Genomic DNA, 17,128 nt, shown 5'->3' with positions numbered 1-17,128 from the left:
GAGGATCCTGCAGGCGACAAACTCTTTCCAATAGGACATCATGTGAGCAAGCGCGAGGGGCTTTCTGGTATACAATGAGGGGGCTGCTTCAAGTGCAACCATGTTGTTTGCCACGGGCCACGGCCATGTATCACGGGCTACTTGTGATCGAAATCGATAGCAAAGTCGCACACCGCAATTCTCTGTGAAAATGACAAGTGTCGAGGCAACGGACAGGGACCAAGTATTGGAGGAGGCTGAAAGGATACATAACGACAAAGCCCAAGTACAAGTTTTATTTAGTTGTCCTCGACTGTCGAATTTCACATGACCGTCACGCGGCGCGTTGTGTCACGTGTTACTGACTGTGACGACTGCGTGACAACCATAGAGATTTTGTTCGTAGATGCGAACGAAGGAAGGTCTTCCTCCTGTCTTGTCCAGGATCCGTGGGGCACACAGTGACATGGATATCACACCTCTCAGTGCACTAAATGCCCAATATGAAACTGGCCCATCTGTCGGAAAGCCGCTGCAACTTCAAGTAAAAATTATGCCGTGCTGAGTTTGATGGGATGGAACGAAAGTTATGAGAATTTCCAAGCTGGAAAGGCCTGTAGTGAGCGCAAACCTGACCTTCGTGAACACCCCGACAGAAATGGAGAATAAGTAATGGGCGTCAGTCGACTCAGTGCACTGCTAGTGACGAGCGTCTGCGTCCTGTCCGAGTTTTAAGTTTTTGGCAGTCAGGCGTGGGACACAAAATAACCAGCTCTTTTCATTTGCTTTCATAGACATATAGATCTAGACAGGACTATGTCCGAGGATATAATACTCCAGGAAGAGCCTACAAGGTCCAAGAAGGACAAAAAGCAGAAAAAGGCCAAGAAATCTGCTGACCCTGCCAGCGACGAGCCCAAAGGTCTGCATAATTCATTACAACCTGCACCTCTCCTGACCAGTCAAGACAAGCCAGCTGAAAAGAAGGACAAAAAAGACAAGAAGAAGAAACACAAGGAAACTTATGATCCAGAGGTTGTTACTGCTGTTTCCGAGGATGCTAAGATGGATGTAGATTCTCCACAAGGTATGTGTCCTTGACGCATCATGTCATGCTCTGTACAATTAACCATTTGCCACAGGATGGGTCAAGGACAGGAAGAAGTCAATCAAGTCTGCTTCTAACGTCGAGGAATCTGCGATCGAGATTGCTGTTGATGTGCCATCTGGTTAGCATACTTTTTTCATCCGCTCGAGTTTATGAAGTAATACCGCCCAGAGTCCAAGGACAAGAAAAAAAAACACAAAGATATCGAAGCCTCAGGTGATGCAGATTCGATTCCTGGTAAGATCAATCAGAATCAATGTGCATTCGGTCATTCCTTACATACCTAACACTAGATGGTGAAAGAACTTCGAAAAAGCACAAAAAGCGCAAGCGTGATGGCGCGCAAGAAGAAGACCCAGCGGACAAACCTAGCCCCTCCAAGAAGCCTAAAAAGAAAAAACATGATCGCGAAGCCGAAACCCCCTCTACTGACGCTACAGTAACTTCCCAACAACCGTTGTTAGCTACCCCATCCTTACAGCCCTCAACAAAACCGTGTTCTCCTGCTGAATCAGAAGCCTTTCTTGCAAGATACAACATCACCATCAGTACTCAAACGAACAGCGATGCCGTCGTACCTGTAATATCGTTCGACCAGCTCAATATACCGGATGGTCTACGGGGCGCATTTACTGGTTTCAATGAGCCTACTCCAATACAGGCATGTACATGGCCGCCTGCGCTCAAAGGGAAGGACGTAGTGGGTATTGCAGAGACGGGAAGGTAGAATTTACAGTTTTGCATGCCATTACACCCTAACGCTCATGTCTGGATGCAGCGGGAAGACTCTGGCATTTGGAATACCTGCCCTCGCACAGCTCATAGCATCGCCCAAAAAGCCTAAGAAGAAAGAGAGCACAATATCTGTACTTGTTGTCGCCCCGACACGTGAGCTTGCGATCCAGACTCATGATGCACTCTCTGCGCTGGGTGCACCATTTGGCATTGCTAGTGTCGCGGTGTTTGGTGGTGTCCCGAAGGACCCACAGGTCAAAGCACTGGCGAATGGAAATACGGATGGGAAGATCACCAGAATTGTTGTAGGAACGCCCGGACGCATAATTGATTTGGTTAACGATGGTGCCTGTGACCTGAGCAGGTGAGCTTGCTATCAATCAACGGGATGTCGACATCTCAAGCATTGCTTTGGAATTGTGCAGAGTGAATTATCTCGTGCTAGATGAGGCTGATCGAATGTTGGATAAGGGATTTGAAAATGATATCACGAAAATTATTTCATATACTATTCAAGGGGAGGGGCGCCAGACTATGATGTGTGAGCACTGTCCTATTTCGCGTTTCCGATTATTATTAATTTCAATCTTAGTTAGTGCAACGTGGCCTGAAGCTGTCCGTCGACTGGCCAGTTCTTTCCAGCACAATCCTGTTCGAGTCACAGTCGGAAGCGATGATCTCACAGCAAACAGTCGTGTTGAGCAAGTTGTTGAAGTATTTGATGACCCCCGTGAAAAAGAGTCCGTATCTCTCGGTCTTTCCATTAGCTTTGTTCTCACTGTTCGGTAGCAATCGGCTCCTCAAACGCCTCAAAGATCTGTCACATAAGAAAACGTCACGCAAGGGCTCTGATGAGGCGCGCATCCTGATTTTTGCGCTCTACAAGAAAGAGGCAACGCGTATCGAGCAATCGCTGAGGCGCGCAGGTTACGACGTCGGTGCATTGCACGGAGACATGTCACAAACTGCACGCATGGACGCACTTGAAAGATTCAAGACTGGGGAGACAGGTTTACTGGTGGCCACGGATGTTGCTGCACGGGGACTAGACATTCCCAATGTTGGAGCCGTGATAAATTACACCTTTCCGCTGACACTTGAAGACTACATCCACCGAATCGGACGTACGGGTGTGTATCAATCTAATTGTTTCTGGTGTAGAGCCTAACGGCCCAATCCATTCAGGTCGCGGTGGACGCTCCGGTAAATCTATTACCTTCTTTACCGGAGAAAACCACGAGCGAGCATTGGCCGGCGAGCTTGCACGCGTGCTCCGCGAAGGTGGGTTCGATGCGCAGGCAGACAATCTGAAACAGTTCCCAATGACCATCAAGAAGAAGGGGCACGCGGCTTATGGGGCTTTCTTCCGAGATGATATCACTGCTGCGCCCACGAAGATAGTATTTTAGTGGTGCTAGGAAGGGCGACTGGGTGCTTCTCATGGGAATGTCCATCTAGTTTTTATATAATGCATGGCAACTGTGCACGTAGCAGTGCTTCAGGCTATGTGCCACTTACTTATGATTGTGGCGGTCCTTTGGCAAATCTGATAAGCAGTGAGCGGCAATTTTGCTAGGACTTACCCTACGCCACTAGTGTTAACTTCGGAATTGTGACGCGTGTTTCATCATCATCGTTTTTGCGGCCAGGCCATCATTTCCGAGCCAGCCATATCAATCAAACGCAACAAATCAGGGACACAGCAAGGCCCGCAGGCCTCACTTGTAAAATCATTCTCAGCCAGCGTCTAATCTTTCGTGTCAATCGACCATGATGGGCCTTTTCAGCCAGGCTGGATCCCATATCAAGAGGGCACGCGGTCTCTCCGTGGATGATAGGGCGCCAGAAGACACAGAACCCGACGATACTTCAATCCTGTCTGTCATCCTTCCTTTACTACTCATTCTTACATAGATTCATGATCGTCCTCGATACTGATTCTGCTTACAGCGACGAGAATGAAGGATCTGTCATCCTTTCGCTGATATCCCAGCTCAGGTGCGTGCTGTGTACTACGTGTCAAAGCTTCGGCTCTGACACCTAGACAAGAGTTGGGATGGACCTGTCCAAAGTAACCTTTCCTACGTTTGTGCTTGAGCCCCGAAGCATGCTTGAGCGCATCACGGACTTCATGTCGCACCCGGATCTCATATTCGGGCGAGTACGCTGTTACCTCTCCCGATCTCAGGTATAACCCCTTGCCCAGTGCTGAGAATTGCGACGATCCAGAAGAGCGATTTACTCGCATCCTTCAGTATTACCTCGCTGGATGGCATATCAAGCCCAAGGGCGTAAAGAAACCGTAAGTCTCCGCCCATCTCGCATCATCAGCCCTTGGTTAGCGAGCGCAGATACAACCCCGTTCTTGGAGAATTCTTTCGTTGTAGGTACGACTACCCGAATGGTACACAAGGTTTCTTTGTCGCTGAGCAAGGTATGTCGCTTGTGCAGCCGACGAATGCATACTGGCGCTCACCACTCCACTCTCCAGTGTCACACCACCCACCAATCTCCGCATTCTTCTACATTTCCCCTGCGAATCGCGTCTGCATCGTCGGGGAGCTCAGACCAAAGTCTAAATTCCTTGGCAACAGCGTCTCTACCACCATGGAGGGTGAGAATAGAATCATGCTTATGGGCGTCCCAGACGATGGCGGTGTGTAGTTCGTGCGCATGCACAGATATGCCGTTACTGACTGTGCATGGCAGAGTACGTAGTAACGATGCCTAATATGTATGCAAGGGGGATTCTATTCGGCAAAATGGTACTGGAGCTAGGTGACACGTGTGTAGTGAAGAACGAGAAGAATAGACTATTCTGCGATTTGGAGTTCAAGACAAAGGTCACTTTGCGGTTCCCTGGATGACTGTGATCTGACTCTGTCTCAGGGCTTCTTCTCTGGAACATATAACGCAATAGCTGGACGTGTACGTCGGGGAAACTCAGACACAGGCGAGGTGTCAGGGCGGTGGAGTCACGTCATGGAATTCAAGAGCATCAAGGTTAGCTAAAGAATTGTCTTCTCAGTAGCAGTTTCCTGATCTAATTACAGAGTGGAAGCAAACGCGTGCTATTTGATGCCGCGAAAGACGGACAAAATATAGCACCGAAATATGTACCGGACGTAGAACAACAAGAACCATACGAATCACGCCGGTGAATGTGTTTTAATCGACTAGTTGAATACGCGGCTGATGATGGCATCCGGATGCGCAGCCTATGGAAAGACCTTACGCAGGCTATCGAGGAGAGGAATATGGAACGTGCCACGGAGGCCAAGAGCGCAGTGGAAGATGCCCAACGCGAACTGCGCCGCAGACGAGAGGAGAGTGGCGAGAAATTTGTTCCTCGCTACTTCGAGAAACACGACGGACGGTGGGAGCCTAAGCTCAAGTAATCCATCTTACACGTCTCTGCATGATTTCTACTGATACCTCTCTTAGGATCCCTCGAGGTGATTCTTCTGAAGCTATAGACGCAGTGCAAACCTGGATATGGCCGCCCACGACAGAATGGCGTTGACCTGACATGTACTTTTTCATTTTGACGTTTATCTGCTTTTGCTTTGTTTGTGTCTACACCTACCATCACATTTACATCTTATCCCACGCAGTTGTAACATAATGCGCATCCGTTGGATTGTACCTGTAGCAAAAATTGAAGGGTATATATACGACAATGGATCCAATGACAACACCAGATGTGAAAAAAAATGAATGGATATATAGAAAAGGAAATGCGGCAAAACTAGGGCTAAAAAGCAAGACCATCGATTAGATCAGGATATCATGAGGTCGAAATGAGCAAATGCGGATGGTATCGAACGAGTTACGAGTACCAGCCATCGTCGTCCGGTATGATTGAAACTGTACTTGGCGTCGGGGATGCGACTGACCGCGAGGAGCATTGAGAAGTGAACGAGACCACAGATTGAGGTCGAAATGATCCGATAGGTCGCCTGGGCTGAGGAGTGGCAGGTACTGCGGAACCAAGCTGGGGAAATCTACGTGGTGCATGCATTGAGTCCCGAACGGATGGAGATGATTTGGGAGGGGTATCGTTACGAGGTAGGCTAGAGTCATTCATCTGCGCAACTGGTGTACTTGATCTGTCCCCAGAACAGACGGTACTTGAACGCGAATCAGGACGAGGAGGAGACTCTGTATGCCCAATTTTGATATACGAGGACACCATAGATGGGGCTGGGGTCGCCTTGGCCTTTGAAAGGTCAGTTTCAAGCCGAGCAACTTGAGCTTCAAAGTTTGCAACCTGATCGCGTAACTTTTGTTCTCGGTCCTGCAGATCAGACATCATTTAGAATGTAGTACGTGGGACTGCTGTGATTCCCACCTTAACCAAGCGGTCCTCTGCTTCCTTTTCTTCCAGTTGAAGCTTTACAAAGGAATAATCCGCATCAAGTTGAGCATAAGCTTGCTCTACCTCGTCGAGCTTAGCACGTGTCTTCTCCAAGTCACCCTCATACTCTCTCGCGCGATTCTCCCACTCAGATGAACGCTGTTGGGCTTGGGTCAAGTTCTGCCTGGCGGCGATTGCGGTGCGTTCAGCGTTGGAAACTTTATGTTCCTGTTCCCTGAAGCGCTTTTGAAGTGCTGCGTGCTCGCTTTCCAGGATGCGACTCGTGCGTCGGAGTTCCTTAAGTTCTTCATTGCCAGCCTGGTCCATAAGGGTAGTGAGCATGCCAATTTTCTCAGCCACGCGATGGAGGTCGTCCCAATGACTCTGTTGTGAAAGCAGATGCTCGTGCTCTTTCTGGAGGAGTTCAAAAGTATGCACAGCCAAGGCCTTCTCATGTGTCACAAGTTTCACTGACGCGTCCAATTCCGCAACCTGATGTGCCATCAGAGAACAAACGATGTCAACAAAGAGACCAATGTACCTTGGAATTGAGGTTGGCTTGCTCAGCCAATGCCTCCTTGTTCGCCTTCTCCAATTCGCTGATGCGTTCTTGATTGGTATGTGTTGCAACATCTGAAGCTTTAAGGCGTGCAAGGCTTTGGGAAAGCGCTCCCTCTAGTTCAGAATTCCGCGACCCGACGGCAGCAATATCTGTGCTCTGGGTTTTGATAGTACTCTGGAGTTCTTCAACCTGAGCACGGAGCCTGTCTCTCTCAGACTCAACATCCTTGAGGCGTTCAGCGAGGTTGTCTTTCTCCACCCGAACTTGGCCGTGGGCTCCACGAGCCTTTGCCACCTGTGCCTGGTATTCAGCATTCGCTGCCTTGAGTTTACGAATCTCTTCCTGATCTCTTTTCGAGGCGTCCCTAGAGACTGCGAACTCAGCATGAGCGGTTTGAAGAACGTTGACGGCTACATGTAACGCCTCAGGTAGCGCATTCATACGTTCAGAAAGATCCTCGTGGAGGGACTTGTGCATCGAGAGAAGCTCGTCATTTTGTGTCGAGGAGGGCAGATGGGTGCTAGCCAGGGAGTTGATGGCAACCTCCAACCGGTGGATGACCGATAGGACTTCTTCATTACTCTGCGACGACGCATGGGCTTGCAGCTCTTGACTGCTTAACTCCATAGCGCGCTTGATATCATCAAGTTGAGCAGGGAAGCTGGCGACAACGGCGTGGAGATCAGTGTGTTTCGAGGCAATTTCATCGCTCTTGTGGGCTATGAATTGCTGAGCCTCACCCAGCGCATCTAGCTTGGGAACCACATCATTAATCGAGTGGAGCAGGCCAGAGATTCCCTCCGTGACTTTGCCTGAAACGACTTCGACGTTGAAGGCCTTGTCACGAACAGCAAGACGAGAGTCCAGACGCTCTACCACTAGATCAGCCACTTGTTCCTTGATTTCGTGCGCGTCGATGGGGGCAATGACACGGCGAACTTCAGCAGTGATTTGGGAAATCACCTCATCAGTATCCAGCGTCACCTTGGGTAGCAGAGGTATGATACTATCCACGATCAACCCGGCGGTCTCTCGTTTGTCGGCTGCGAGGTCAATCAATTGCTCGATGTTTGGCTTGACGGCTTGACTGAGCTGAGTGGTGAGGGCGTTATAATCGACAGCTTCAGGTCGCAGGGCCTTAAAGGTGGGTGCCAGAGCAGCCATGATATCACCAATCAGGGCTAGCCGTTCAGGCTCGTCTGCGAAAGGACCAGAGTGTTTGTCGATTTGTGACGACAGCTGCCCAATGTTGTCAAGAATGGCCTGCATGGACTTCTTCAACGGTTCCAGAGCGGCAACATCTGTAGATGATCCCGTAGGTACAACTTGCTCGAGGCGATTCACGAGCTCGCGCAACTCTGTCTGCATCAATAGCAGACCCTCTGCATTACCTCGTTGCACTACATCGCGGATGACTGCAAGGTCCAGTTCACCACGGGCGTCCATCTGGCTGTCGTCGAGGCCACGAGCAGCAGACTCCTGGAGCTGGGTACGGAACAAGCCAACAACCTCCGTGATCATATCTTCTGTGGCAGGGTTGATGGACGGTCCACTCGTCGACGTTCTGTCCCGAGCGAGCTCAGCTCTGAGTGCTTGGAATTTCTCGGTCAATGATGCCTCAATCTTATCCTCTAAAGCCTGCGCCTCGAGACGCTTCGTGAGGTTGAGGGCAGGAATAGAAACATTTGAAAGCTCCGAGGTGTGAGAGTTATGGGCACTATGCAGTGCAGGCAACGAGGAGCGACGTTTGATAGCAGGCGTAAATATGTCAGGAGACTCGAACGGTTGTCGTTGAAGTCCAGGGTCAGTGACAAGCCGCGATTGCGAACGTTGCTGTAACATCGAGATGGCGGGAGCCGCAAGATCGTCGAGGGACGGCCGTTGCGAATGCTCGAATATCTCGCGGGAACTCAGCCGAGAGCGCACAGTACGGCGAGTTTTCTCATCACCCACCAGAGCTTTGAAGACACCAGCAGGCAATGTGTTGCTGGGGGTAGGATTCTTGAAATCTAACGGGATAGGCGCGCGTTTCGGCCTGGTAGGTGCAATCGATGGGAACGTGCTGGGGATGCCAAGGAAGTCATCGTTCTGGGGTGATTCAAAGTTGTCGGTCGTCTGTGCGTGTCCAGGTATCTCAATCTCCTGCGCTCCATCCTCATCAGGCAAGGCAAGAGTAGAGAACCCAGAAAACGTGAGAGGTTGCAGTGGCCCAGCACTTGTGTTGAAATCTCTCGATCCCAACGTCCATGGCGATGTAGGAGCAGAACGACGGCTGCGCGGAGTCTCGCCCAATGTAGGGAATCTAAATGAAGCCATATTCTCCTTGCCACTGTCATCCTCATCCTCGTCAAATGATGAGCGGGATCCACGACGCTGCCTTTTCTCCCGTCCTTGTTGAGCACGTGCCGGCGGGACCGGCAGAGGCCGTGAAGGCTCAGGTGCGGAGAAGGCCATACGAGGCACCCCAGGTGGCGGACGAAATGTGAACCCTGTAGGCTTGAACTCTTGTGCAGCCGCGTTGAGCGGCTTTCCGAGGGACGGAATGCGTGTATGGCTAAGAGCCGGAACCTGCAGCGGTGCCGCCTCAAGGGTCCATGAACCAGACTGCCTGGCTGAACCAAACACGAAAGGCTTCGCGTGTGGGTTGAGCGCCCCAGATGAAGATAATTGTGGAATGGGGGCCGGTCCTTCATTGTGGACGTCGAGCTGCTCAGAGATATTGCGCGAGTGAGCGAGGGCGGGGTCATGGACCGAGTATTGTCCTGATTGACCACGGGAGTGGGGGAGAGGGGGGAGAGGTCGCCTTCCAGTTGTAGACGCCGATAATGGTCTGACTGGGAAATCTGTCGAATCCACACCGAGGAATGCCGTGCGCAGTTCTCCTCGGTGACCCTCCTCGCTTGGATTCGAGACAATATCGTAATCACCACGCAAAGACATGCCCAGTCCACCGCCTGGGGGAACGGGGAAGTTGGGGAGACGTCTGGGTTTCTCCGCTTCATGTTTCCTTTGGCGCAAAATACGGCGTTGCACCCGATTTTGACGAGCCCGCTCTTCGTCTGAGGGATTAGACCACTCGCCAATGCTCTCCTTCGAGTTTGTCAAGCTGGTGCGTGGATAGTGAAGAAAATGTAATACATACCTCGTCATCTGATTGTTCCTTATCTACATGCATGTCCTCCGATCCCGTCCACTCTCCAACCGCCTCTTTGTCAAGGTCATCAATCCCGGGGCTGCCAGCCGGACTTCGGATGGGCGCTAACTTAACCTCAGACATAGCGCCTTCCGTGATGCCACCAACTGACCGCAATGATAACGCAGCCGACAGTCGTGACACATGTCTCGAGTGCAACCTACTCAGCGCAACCGTCGTCGTATCTCTCCCTGAATCTTGACCATCAAGTCCTTCTGTATCAATTACAGCATTGTCGTCTGTGTCAGCGGGTACTTCTTCCTCCAGAGGCTCTTCCTCCTCCGGGATATCGAGGCCGAACCCGCGGACGAAATCAGGACGACTGCTTGCGCGAGAGATGCCGGAAGGAATAAGAGATGGAACAGAAACTGGGACGCGGCCTTGTGGAGCATGAATACCTTCGATAGGAGCAGGGAATGGCTCGGCAGAGAGGTTTGTTTCGATGCTGTCGGAGCCGAGGACTGCGTTCGGCCCAAAAGGATTGAATGCTGCGCTTGGAATGTAGAAATTTTCGTGGAGCGGAGGGTGTGCAAGGGATAGACTGTGACCATGCCTATTTTGGAATCGAGGAGGAAGTTGATGGGGAGAAGGAGACAAATTGAATAGTGGCTGAGGCGAATGCGACAGAGAATTAAGTGAGGATGCAGTCTGTGACTGCTGCAATTTATTCAACTTGAAGTGCAGCAGGGACGGGTCGGCAGGAGATGAAATCTTAGACACGTCGAGACACGCCGTAAGGAAAATTGATATGTAAGATGAAAAAGATGCATACCGATGATGCACGTGCATGAGGGGCGTGGATTGGAAGGGTACCTCCTGAACCTCTCTCTACACCCAACCTCTCGAGCTTCTGTTCGATAACATTCAGCTTTATAGCGTCCCACGCAGCCTGTGGAAGTGTCAAATACTGTATGGGAAGAGCGTAAAAGGCTTGCACACCTTGCCAGGAAGAAATACGTCCACCGTATCAGGGACATCTAACCGCCACGAATCTGGTGGATAGAGCTCAATTGAAGTTATCTCAGGCGCAATAATCTCTGGCTCTTCTACGCTCGAGACAGCTACCGGCGTTCGTGCCCATGGCGGACGCGTTGACAGTTCTCCGGCATCGCCGGGAATTGTCTCCACTGGTATATTTACGACAACCTTTTTACCCTTTGGGGCTGGAGTGGGTGCAGCATGTGGAGGAGGCAAGGGGCTGTGCTTACGCCCTGGTCCTCCGAGAGGTGCTTTTGGCGGACCACCTATGCTAACGCTTGGAGTTCTTCTATTCCGAGGAATAAAGGGTTGTCCAAATGGCGGGCCCATCTGTGGCGGAAAGGCAGAACCCAAGGGAGTCATGGGAATGGCACCCGGCGGTGGGTAACCGGGAAAATGAGATATGCTTGCATGTCCTTGGTGATTCGCGTAGGTGGGACGAGCGGGAGCAGGAGGTGGTTGATGAGGAAAAAATGATTGCATAGGTGTTTGAAGAGGGGGACCATTCATAAAGTACGGTTGAGGATGAAAACTATGCTGGAGAGCAGTAGGAAGAACAGGTGAAAACATAGGTTGCCTGCCGTCAAAAGGCTGCTGCACGGTAAGCATTGGAGGTATGCTGAGCCTAGGCGGCGGTTGACGCGGATGCGAATCCATTACGCAGAAATTATGTTTCTGCAGACACTGAACAAATTGGCGCTGAATGTCAGTACTTCAGTGACAACAGTAAACTGAGCTTTGCACGCTCCAAGAATCTTCCTCTGGGTATCTTAAAACCAAAGCATGCGCAGGAGACGCGCACACTGCTGCCCTCTACGCTGGAAGTCTGGCAGTCAGATGTGAGGACAAGAACAATCAAAACGAAAACATCAAGAAAATCACGTCCATTATACAAACCACGTGGCTTTGCCCCGGATTTATCTACAGATGTGCAGTTGCAAGGCCATGTATAGAAAAAATTTGACATGTAGGAAATACAGAACAGTCATGCATGAAGTGAGGAAAAACGCAAATAAAACAAGTTATAGGTATGTCGATGGTAAACTCAGTCTTCCTCAAACATAGACACATCCTCCGTCTCCGAAACAGAATCTGACTCTATTTCAATATACTTCTTGGTTTTTGCTCGTGCTGGTCGCTTCGGCGGTGCAGGTGGAGCATCCGAGTCGCTCGCGATGATGATCTCGTCATCGCTCTCCCTCTTGGCTACAGCTTTCTTCGCAGGAGCTGGCTTGCTGCTCGAAGGTTTTCGAGCGACAGGCTTTTTGGACTCTGAGGGGCCAGGTGGTTTCTTGTCGAAGAAGTCGGTCACTGGAGCCTGATTGGTCTTCATCTTCTTCGCGGCAGGCTTGATGTAGTCTTCATCGCTGTCCTCCTCTACCTTGGGACTAAAAAATGATTATTGGTTAATTCCTTTTACCGGAAAAAAGCTACCTTTTCCGTTTGAGAGGTCCTTCCTTGGCTTTGGCTTTGCCCTTGCCCTTCGCTTGTGCAGCTGGGGCCATCTCGAATTCTGAATCAGAGTCTGCCCTCACTTTCTTCCGCCCAGGTAACGACTTGCGATGTTCGAGCGTTGCTTGCTTCTTCTTGATCTTCTTACCGTTGGCGTCGAGTAAAGACTTATTATCAAACTCTTGACATGATTTCTGACATGGTACACTCAATCTCGTAGTCAAGACAACAGCAAGGTAAACTTACTTCCCACTCCTTCAGGAAAATATCCAGGTCCTCATTCCAGAGATCATTGGGACTGCGCTCAAGAAGAGCAAGAAGTTCAGTATCCTTGTCTGCCGCTTGTTGCAGGAGTCTCTCAATCTAGATGATATTCAGAATAAAAACACAAGAAAAACACTGATATACGCACCTTCTCCTTCGTCAAGCTCCAGATAGCCATACCAAGCAGGTAGTCATAGTCAGTAGTTCCAGCATCTTTGACACTCTCTTCTGCCTCGTCCTCTTCATCTTCGGGCTGAACAACATCCTCCGTCTCGCCAGCAGCCTTCGCCTTCGTCACTTTGGGGAATGATCGGAACTTAAGCCTGCGCAGCTCAGCCATAAGATCGTTCTTCTTCCGATTCGATACGACAAGCTCTTTGTCCACAATCATCTTCACGAACCGTGCCTGGTTCGAGAGGCGTTCAAATTGTATTTGCAGTTCATTCGCGAGGTATTCCTGCGTAGCAAAAGAACATAAGCACTTCAACCCCTAAATTCTCAATAATCGCTTGCCTTTCGCTTCTGGTAGTATGCAAGCCTTTGCGGGTAAAACTCCTCAATGATCTCCTCAGGGGACGCGTACTTCTGGATCTTTCCCTCGAAATTGAACGCTATCATGTTGCTTGTATTGATCTTGGATGTGAGCTTGAAGAACTCCGTGAGACCCTGTTCCTCAGCCTTCTCAAGGTCCTTCGCAGCCATACTAATCACGAAGTGGATGTTCACGTTATCGTGGTGTTCCTTGTAGTCCTGTTGACTCATACTTTAATGAAAGAACAAGACGGCGTCTGAATGTGTGGTCACCTTGATAACGCCATCACCTTTCTCACCAATCATGGCCTCGAGCTCAGCCTTATAGGTTTGAGTCCACTTGTGAATCGGGAGCTCCGTGACCTCCACGGTGGTGTCATTGATTTTGCGGACGATACCAGTGACGTCGTACTTGTGGTCACCAACTTTCTTGATTGTACCTTTGAAGCCACGCCACCAAGGCAACATCGGGACGATCTCTTCGCCCGCCATCAAGCGACGCAGATTATCTACGATGTCAACAGGGTTGTAGCAGGGAATTGTCGTGCTCCAACCTGATAGAACGGTCAGGTTGCGGAAAATATTTGGTTGGTTTGCTTACCGGTTCCAATGCCCTCAGCGCCGTTCACAAGGACGAGCGGGATAACAGGCATGTAGTACTCGGGTTCAATCCAGTCATTGTCTTCCTTCAGATACGTCAACAAGGGAGCATCTGCGGGGTTGAAGACAGCACGGCTCAAGGCTGACAGCTCGGTAAAGATATAACGAGCCGAAGCATGGTCTTTACCGCCCTGGTCACGCGTGCCGTACTGACCATTGGGTAGGAGCAAGTTCAAGTTATTGCTACCAACATAGTCCTGGGCCAAATTCACGATGGTCATAGTCAAACTCGCCTCACCGTGATGGTATGCGGCGACCTCAGAAATGTAACCTACGAGTTGTGCAACCTACAGGGACAATTAGAGTTTGCTGAGTGTGTGGAACGGTGTATATACCTTGATTTCCTTCTTCAGCTTACGCTTGAAGCAACCCCAAACGACTTTGCGCTGGCCAGGCTTGAGGCCATCCGCTGCTGACGGTATAGAACGAACGTTATCTGCCATGGAAAACAGAATCAACTCTCGATTAATGAAATCCGAGTAGGGAATCTCGTCCATGTTGTGGTCGAGGTATGTCCCAGGCTATGCGGCGCGGATGAGTATGTGATAATATACACTTTGATGTTCATTCACCTTGAACTGGCGGAGCCATTCTTTTCGATCATCAGCTTTCTTCTTGCTGAAAGCGAGGTCAATCAGCGCCCTGTCGCCGTCTTGTGTTGTTGCGAAAGGGATCATGTGCTTAGCCATGTTGCTGAAGTAGTAGCGAGCGTCGGAATCATTGCTTGTTCCAAGACCCTGAATCGCGTGTAAGAAGGGCAGAAATCGCCATGGAAGTAGAAGAGACCTTGTAATACTTCGAGTCCCACTTGTGAGCATCGGGGGTATCCTCCAGCCACTGTTCGTACTCTGGAATAGTGAAGAAATCGATCCGTTGTTTACCTTTCGATACCTTCACGCACATGAGCAGATGAAGACATATCCCAAAGAAGGTTGCGTACCCTCACGATAGGTGTCACAAACTCAACCAAGAAGTTCGGCAACTTCAATAATGACGGGTAGAAATGATCCAAGAAATTGATGAGCAGACCCTTGATGTGAGATCCATCATGATCCTGCGCGCAAACTGTCAGCTTGCTCATTAGAGACTAGGGATCTAATAAGACGGACCTGATCTGTCATGATCATCAAGCGTCCATAGCGCAGACTATTGATATTACTGTACTCCTTGTTGTGCTGGAGACCCATAATCTTTTTGATGTTCTGGATTTCTTCGTTCTTCATGATCTGGTCGTGCTTCGCTTCCCGGACGTTAAGCAACTTTCCACGGAGCGGGAATACGCCAAAATTATCACGACCAACAACACCCAGTCCGGCCACAGCCAAAGCTTTTGCAGAGTCACCCTCGGTTAAAATTAGTGTACATCTTTCAGCGTGTTTCGTGCCTGCGTTGTTTGCATCGGCAAGTTTGGTCATTCCAGCCAATCTCCATGACATCGTTAGATCAATATTCATTGTATAAAAACCTCTCCCACCTGTTGCGTTTGCTTCCATCAGTTTTCTTGATCTGCTGGTCAGCCTTGAACTTTGCCCAGTTAAGAACGTGATCAATAATCGTTGATTTCTGAACTGAACAAGAATAAGAGTTCAAAACATGCAACTCCACGAAATACGTACCTTTCTTCATGAACTCTTCGGACAATGCGGGCTTCGTGCCGAACTTAGAGGCAGTCAATGTCAGCGTCTCCTTCGTCTGACTGTCGAATGTTGGGTTCTCGATGAGAGCGTTGACAAAGATCCACATGTGGTTCTTAATCTGTGCAGGCTTCACTGTCGCGCCTTTATTTTTCTTCCCAATGGCAGCGATGAGGTTCTTTGCAATCTGGTCTGCCATGTGGTTGACATGCGTACCGCCCTTCGTGGTTGCGATGGAGTTGGCGAAGGAGACCTGCTGAAATGTACCATCCGATACGGCGAACGCTACCTCCCACCGCGGACCAATCTGTTCATATATCACGGCTGGTTTTCCCTGCGCTGCCCCTCCTGATGTTTCTACAGCCTCTGCCGCAGCAGAGTTGATGTATAATTCAACGTACTGCTTGAAGTTCTTGATCTTCAGACGCTCGTCGTTCAGGAAAACCTTCACGTCCTTGACTGTGCCCGCGAGATCGTACACGCGCCGCTTGAGTAAAGACAGGGTATCTTCGTCGATGGTTTGCATGCCAAAGCGCTTCAAGTCGGGCTTAAAGGTGACCTTCGTGTACTCCTCGCCCTTTCCGTTCTTTGTGATCTTTGCAGTGCCGACCTTGCTCATATTGTCCGTCCATGTCTGCTTGTACTTCTGGCTGGTGTTTTTGTCTGCAGTATCGACGGTGAATTCATGGGAATAGATGTTGGCAAGCTTGGCACCGTAACCATTACGGCCACCAGTGAGCTTCTTCTCGTCGTCGTCATAGTTGGAAGAGGAGAGCAAGTGACCGAAGATCAACTCAGGGATGTATATTTTCTCTCGCGAGTGCATCTCGATGGGAATACCCTTGCCATTGTTGTAGACAGAGATGATGCCCAGTTCGACGTCGATGTTCACTTTAATGATATCCATGCCGGAGTCATTGATCTATGGCAATTGGTCACCAATGCGAGTAAGACACTGGGGTCGCACACCACACCTTGTTATCTGCAGCGTTGACAAGAATTTCGTCCACAATCTTGAAGAAACCCGGGACATATTTGACATCCCTATGAACCATGCGCTTGTTCTCCGAATCATACGTCCACATTTGCACTGTAATTGTCTCGACGCTTCCAATGTAGGAATCAGGGCGTTTCAGAATATGCTCTAGTTGAGATAACTGCCAAGTTTCTATAGTTAGCAATGGATCGCTAATGTTCCAGCATGCGTACTTTGGTGTAAGTTTCTGACGCTGTCTTGTTCTTCTTTGGCGGGGCTGGTGCCTTCAATCTGGATGACCCTGCACTCTCATCTCCTGAATCAACGACTTCATCGACGTCCACTGCGCTGCGGTCCGCATTGTCGTCCTTATCCACCAGCACCTTCTTCTTGGATACAGCCTTGGATTTTGCAGGAAGTTTTGAAGGTTTCGATGTGGGTTTCGTTGCGACGGTCTTCTTTGCTGGTGCTTTCGTCTACAAGGTGGCACTAAGTTGCGCCCTTGACAATTCATCAAGTGCGGCTCACCGTCTTCTTGATGGGAGGAGCATAGTCCTCGCTCTCTGTACCTGAGATGTTTTCAAGGTCGAAACTCTCCCCTTCTGAAGAGCTCATCGTGGAAAATGAGTCGCCCGGACGCAATCGTTGATGTTGGATGAAGCTAACAGAACAAACGCGGTCGCGTCATGGTTCCAAACG

At 50.0% G+C, this 17,128-nt stretch overlaps 4 protein-coding genes across 4 annotated transcripts; 2 read left to right on the top strand and 2 right to left on the bottom strand.

Moving 5' to 3' along the window:
- Positions 1 to 703: 703 nt before the first annotated feature.
- BJ212DRAFT_272895 (P-loop containing nucleoside triphosphate hydrolase protein) lies at positions 704 to 3,442 on the top strand. The gene is made up of 10 exons (XM_041342796.1): positions 704 to 901; positions 956 to 1,066; positions 1,122 to 1,208; positions 1,259 to 1,324; positions 1,381 to 1,810; positions 1,866 to 2,186; positions 2,248 to 2,363; positions 2,415 to 2,562; positions 2,612 to 2,952; positions 3,008 to 3,442. The coding sequence occupies exons 1-10, from the start codon at positions 796 to 798 to the stop codon at positions 3,229 to 3,231; spliced, it is 1,950 nt and encodes a 649-aa protein (XP_041198673.1). The 5' UTR covers positions 704 to 795; the 3' UTR covers positions 3,232 to 3,442.
- A 150-nt stretch (positions 3,443 to 3,592) lies between these two features.
- On the top strand, positions 3,593 to 5,531 carry BJ212DRAFT_1508374 (uncharacterized protein; the record flags this gene model as incomplete). The annotated part of the gene is made up of 11 exons (XM_041341633.1): positions 3,593 to 3,699; positions 3,773 to 3,820; positions 3,872 to 3,979; positions 4,029 to 4,124; positions 4,174 to 4,256; positions 4,314 to 4,478; positions 4,532 to 4,665; positions 4,712 to 4,825; positions 4,876 to 4,979; positions 5,040 to 5,216; positions 5,267 to 5,531. The coding sequence occupies 11 exons, from the start codon at positions 3,593 to 3,595 to the stop codon at positions 5,343 to 5,345; spliced, it is 1,215 nt and encodes a 404-aa protein (XP_041198672.1). The 3' UTR covers positions 5,346 to 5,531.
- Positions 5,532 to 5,537: 6 nt separating this feature from the next.
- Positions 5,538 to 11,811, bottom strand: BJ212DRAFT_1313835 (uncharacterized protein). Its single transcript, XM_041334102.1, has 6 exons — positions 10,874 to 11,811; positions 10,707 to 10,823; positions 9,884 to 10,645; positions 6,721 to 9,831; positions 6,174 to 6,671; positions 5,538 to 6,119 (listed from the first exon to the last, which is right to left on the bottom strand). Exons 1-6 carry the CDS (start codon positions 11,567 to 11,569, stop codon positions 5,652 to 5,654), a joined length of 5,652 nt encoding a protein of 1,883 aa, XP_041198671.1. The 5' UTR covers positions 11,570 to 11,811; the 3' UTR covers positions 5,538 to 5,651.
- Positions 11,812 to 17,122, bottom strand: BJ212DRAFT_1313833 (DNA topoisomerase). The gene is made up of 17 exons (XM_041334101.1): positions 16,958 to 17,122; positions 16,663 to 16,905; positions 16,428 to 16,610; positions 15,436 to 16,375; positions 15,294 to 15,387; positions 14,929 to 15,244; positions 14,760 to 14,873; positions 14,606 to 14,710; positions 14,392 to 14,556; positions 14,155 to 14,340; positions 13,761 to 14,106; positions 13,433 to 13,713; positions 13,142 to 13,378; positions 12,777 to 13,085; positions 12,611 to 12,727; positions 12,347 to 12,558; positions 11,812 to 12,300 (listed from the first exon to the last, which is right to left on the bottom strand). Exons 1-17 carry the CDS (start codon positions 17,042 to 17,044, stop codon positions 11,958 to 11,960), a joined length of 4,278 nt encoding a protein of 1,425 aa, XP_041198670.1. The 5' UTR covers positions 17,045 to 17,122; the 3' UTR covers positions 11,812 to 11,957.
- Positions 17,123 to 17,128: the final 6 nt, after the last annotated feature.

The sequence above is a fragment of the Suillus subaureus genome, assembly GCF_016647635.1.
Source record: "Suillus subaureus strain MN1 chromosome Unknown BJ212scaffold_2, whole genome shotgun sequence".
Lineage (NCBI taxonomy): Eukaryota > Fungi > Basidiomycota > Agaricomycetes > Boletales > Suillaceae > Suillus > Suillus subaureus.
The sequence above is the reverse complement of the archived record's forward strand: the minus strand, read 5'-3'. Positions and strand labels throughout refer to the sequence as shown.

What these genes read in the sequence shown, in the direction of transcription:
- BJ212DRAFT_1313833 (XM_041334101.1), bottom strand. Translation starts at nt 17,044, where the DNA reads ATGAGCTCTTCAGAAGGGGAGAGTTTCGACCTTGAAAACATCTCAGGT. An exon ending in TGATGATCATGACAGATCAG is followed by an intron (nt 14,874 to 14,928) that starts GTCCGTCTTATT and finishes GTTTGCGCGCAG; the next exon opens with GATCATGATGGATCTCACAT. An exon ending in AAGGTGATGGCGTTATCAAG is followed by an intron (nt 13,379 to 13,432) that starts GTGACCACACAT and finishes ATGAGTCAACAG; the next exon opens with GACTACAAGGAACACCACGA.
- BJ212DRAFT_1313835 (XM_041334102.1), bottom strand. Translation starts at nt 11,569, where the DNA reads ATGGATTCGCATCCGCGTCAACCGCCGCCTAGGCTCAGCATACCTCCA. An exon ending in ACGTATTTCTTCCTGGCAAG is followed by an intron (nt 10,824 to 10,873) that starts GTGTGCAAGCCT and finishes ACACTTCCACAG; the next exon opens with GCTGCGTGGGACGCTATAAA. An exon ending in CTCATGCACGTGCATCATCG is followed by an intron (nt 10,646 to 10,706) that starts GTATGCATCTTT and finishes GACGTGTCTAAG; the next exon opens with ATTTCATCTCCTGCCGACCC.
- BJ212DRAFT_272895 (XM_041342796.1), top strand. Translation starts at nt 796, where the DNA reads ATGTCCGAGGATATAATACTCCAGGAAGAGCCTACAAGGTCCAAGAAG. An exon ending in TGCTGTTGATGTGCCATCTG is followed by an intron (nt 1,209 to 1,258) that starts GTTAGCATACTT and finishes AATACCGCCCAG; the next exon opens with AGTCCAAGGACAAGAAAAAA. An exon ending in GGTGCCTGTGACCTGAGCAG is followed by an intron (nt 2,187 to 2,247) that starts GTGAGCTTGCTA and finishes GGAATTGTGCAG; the next exon opens with AGTGAATTATCTCGTGCTAG.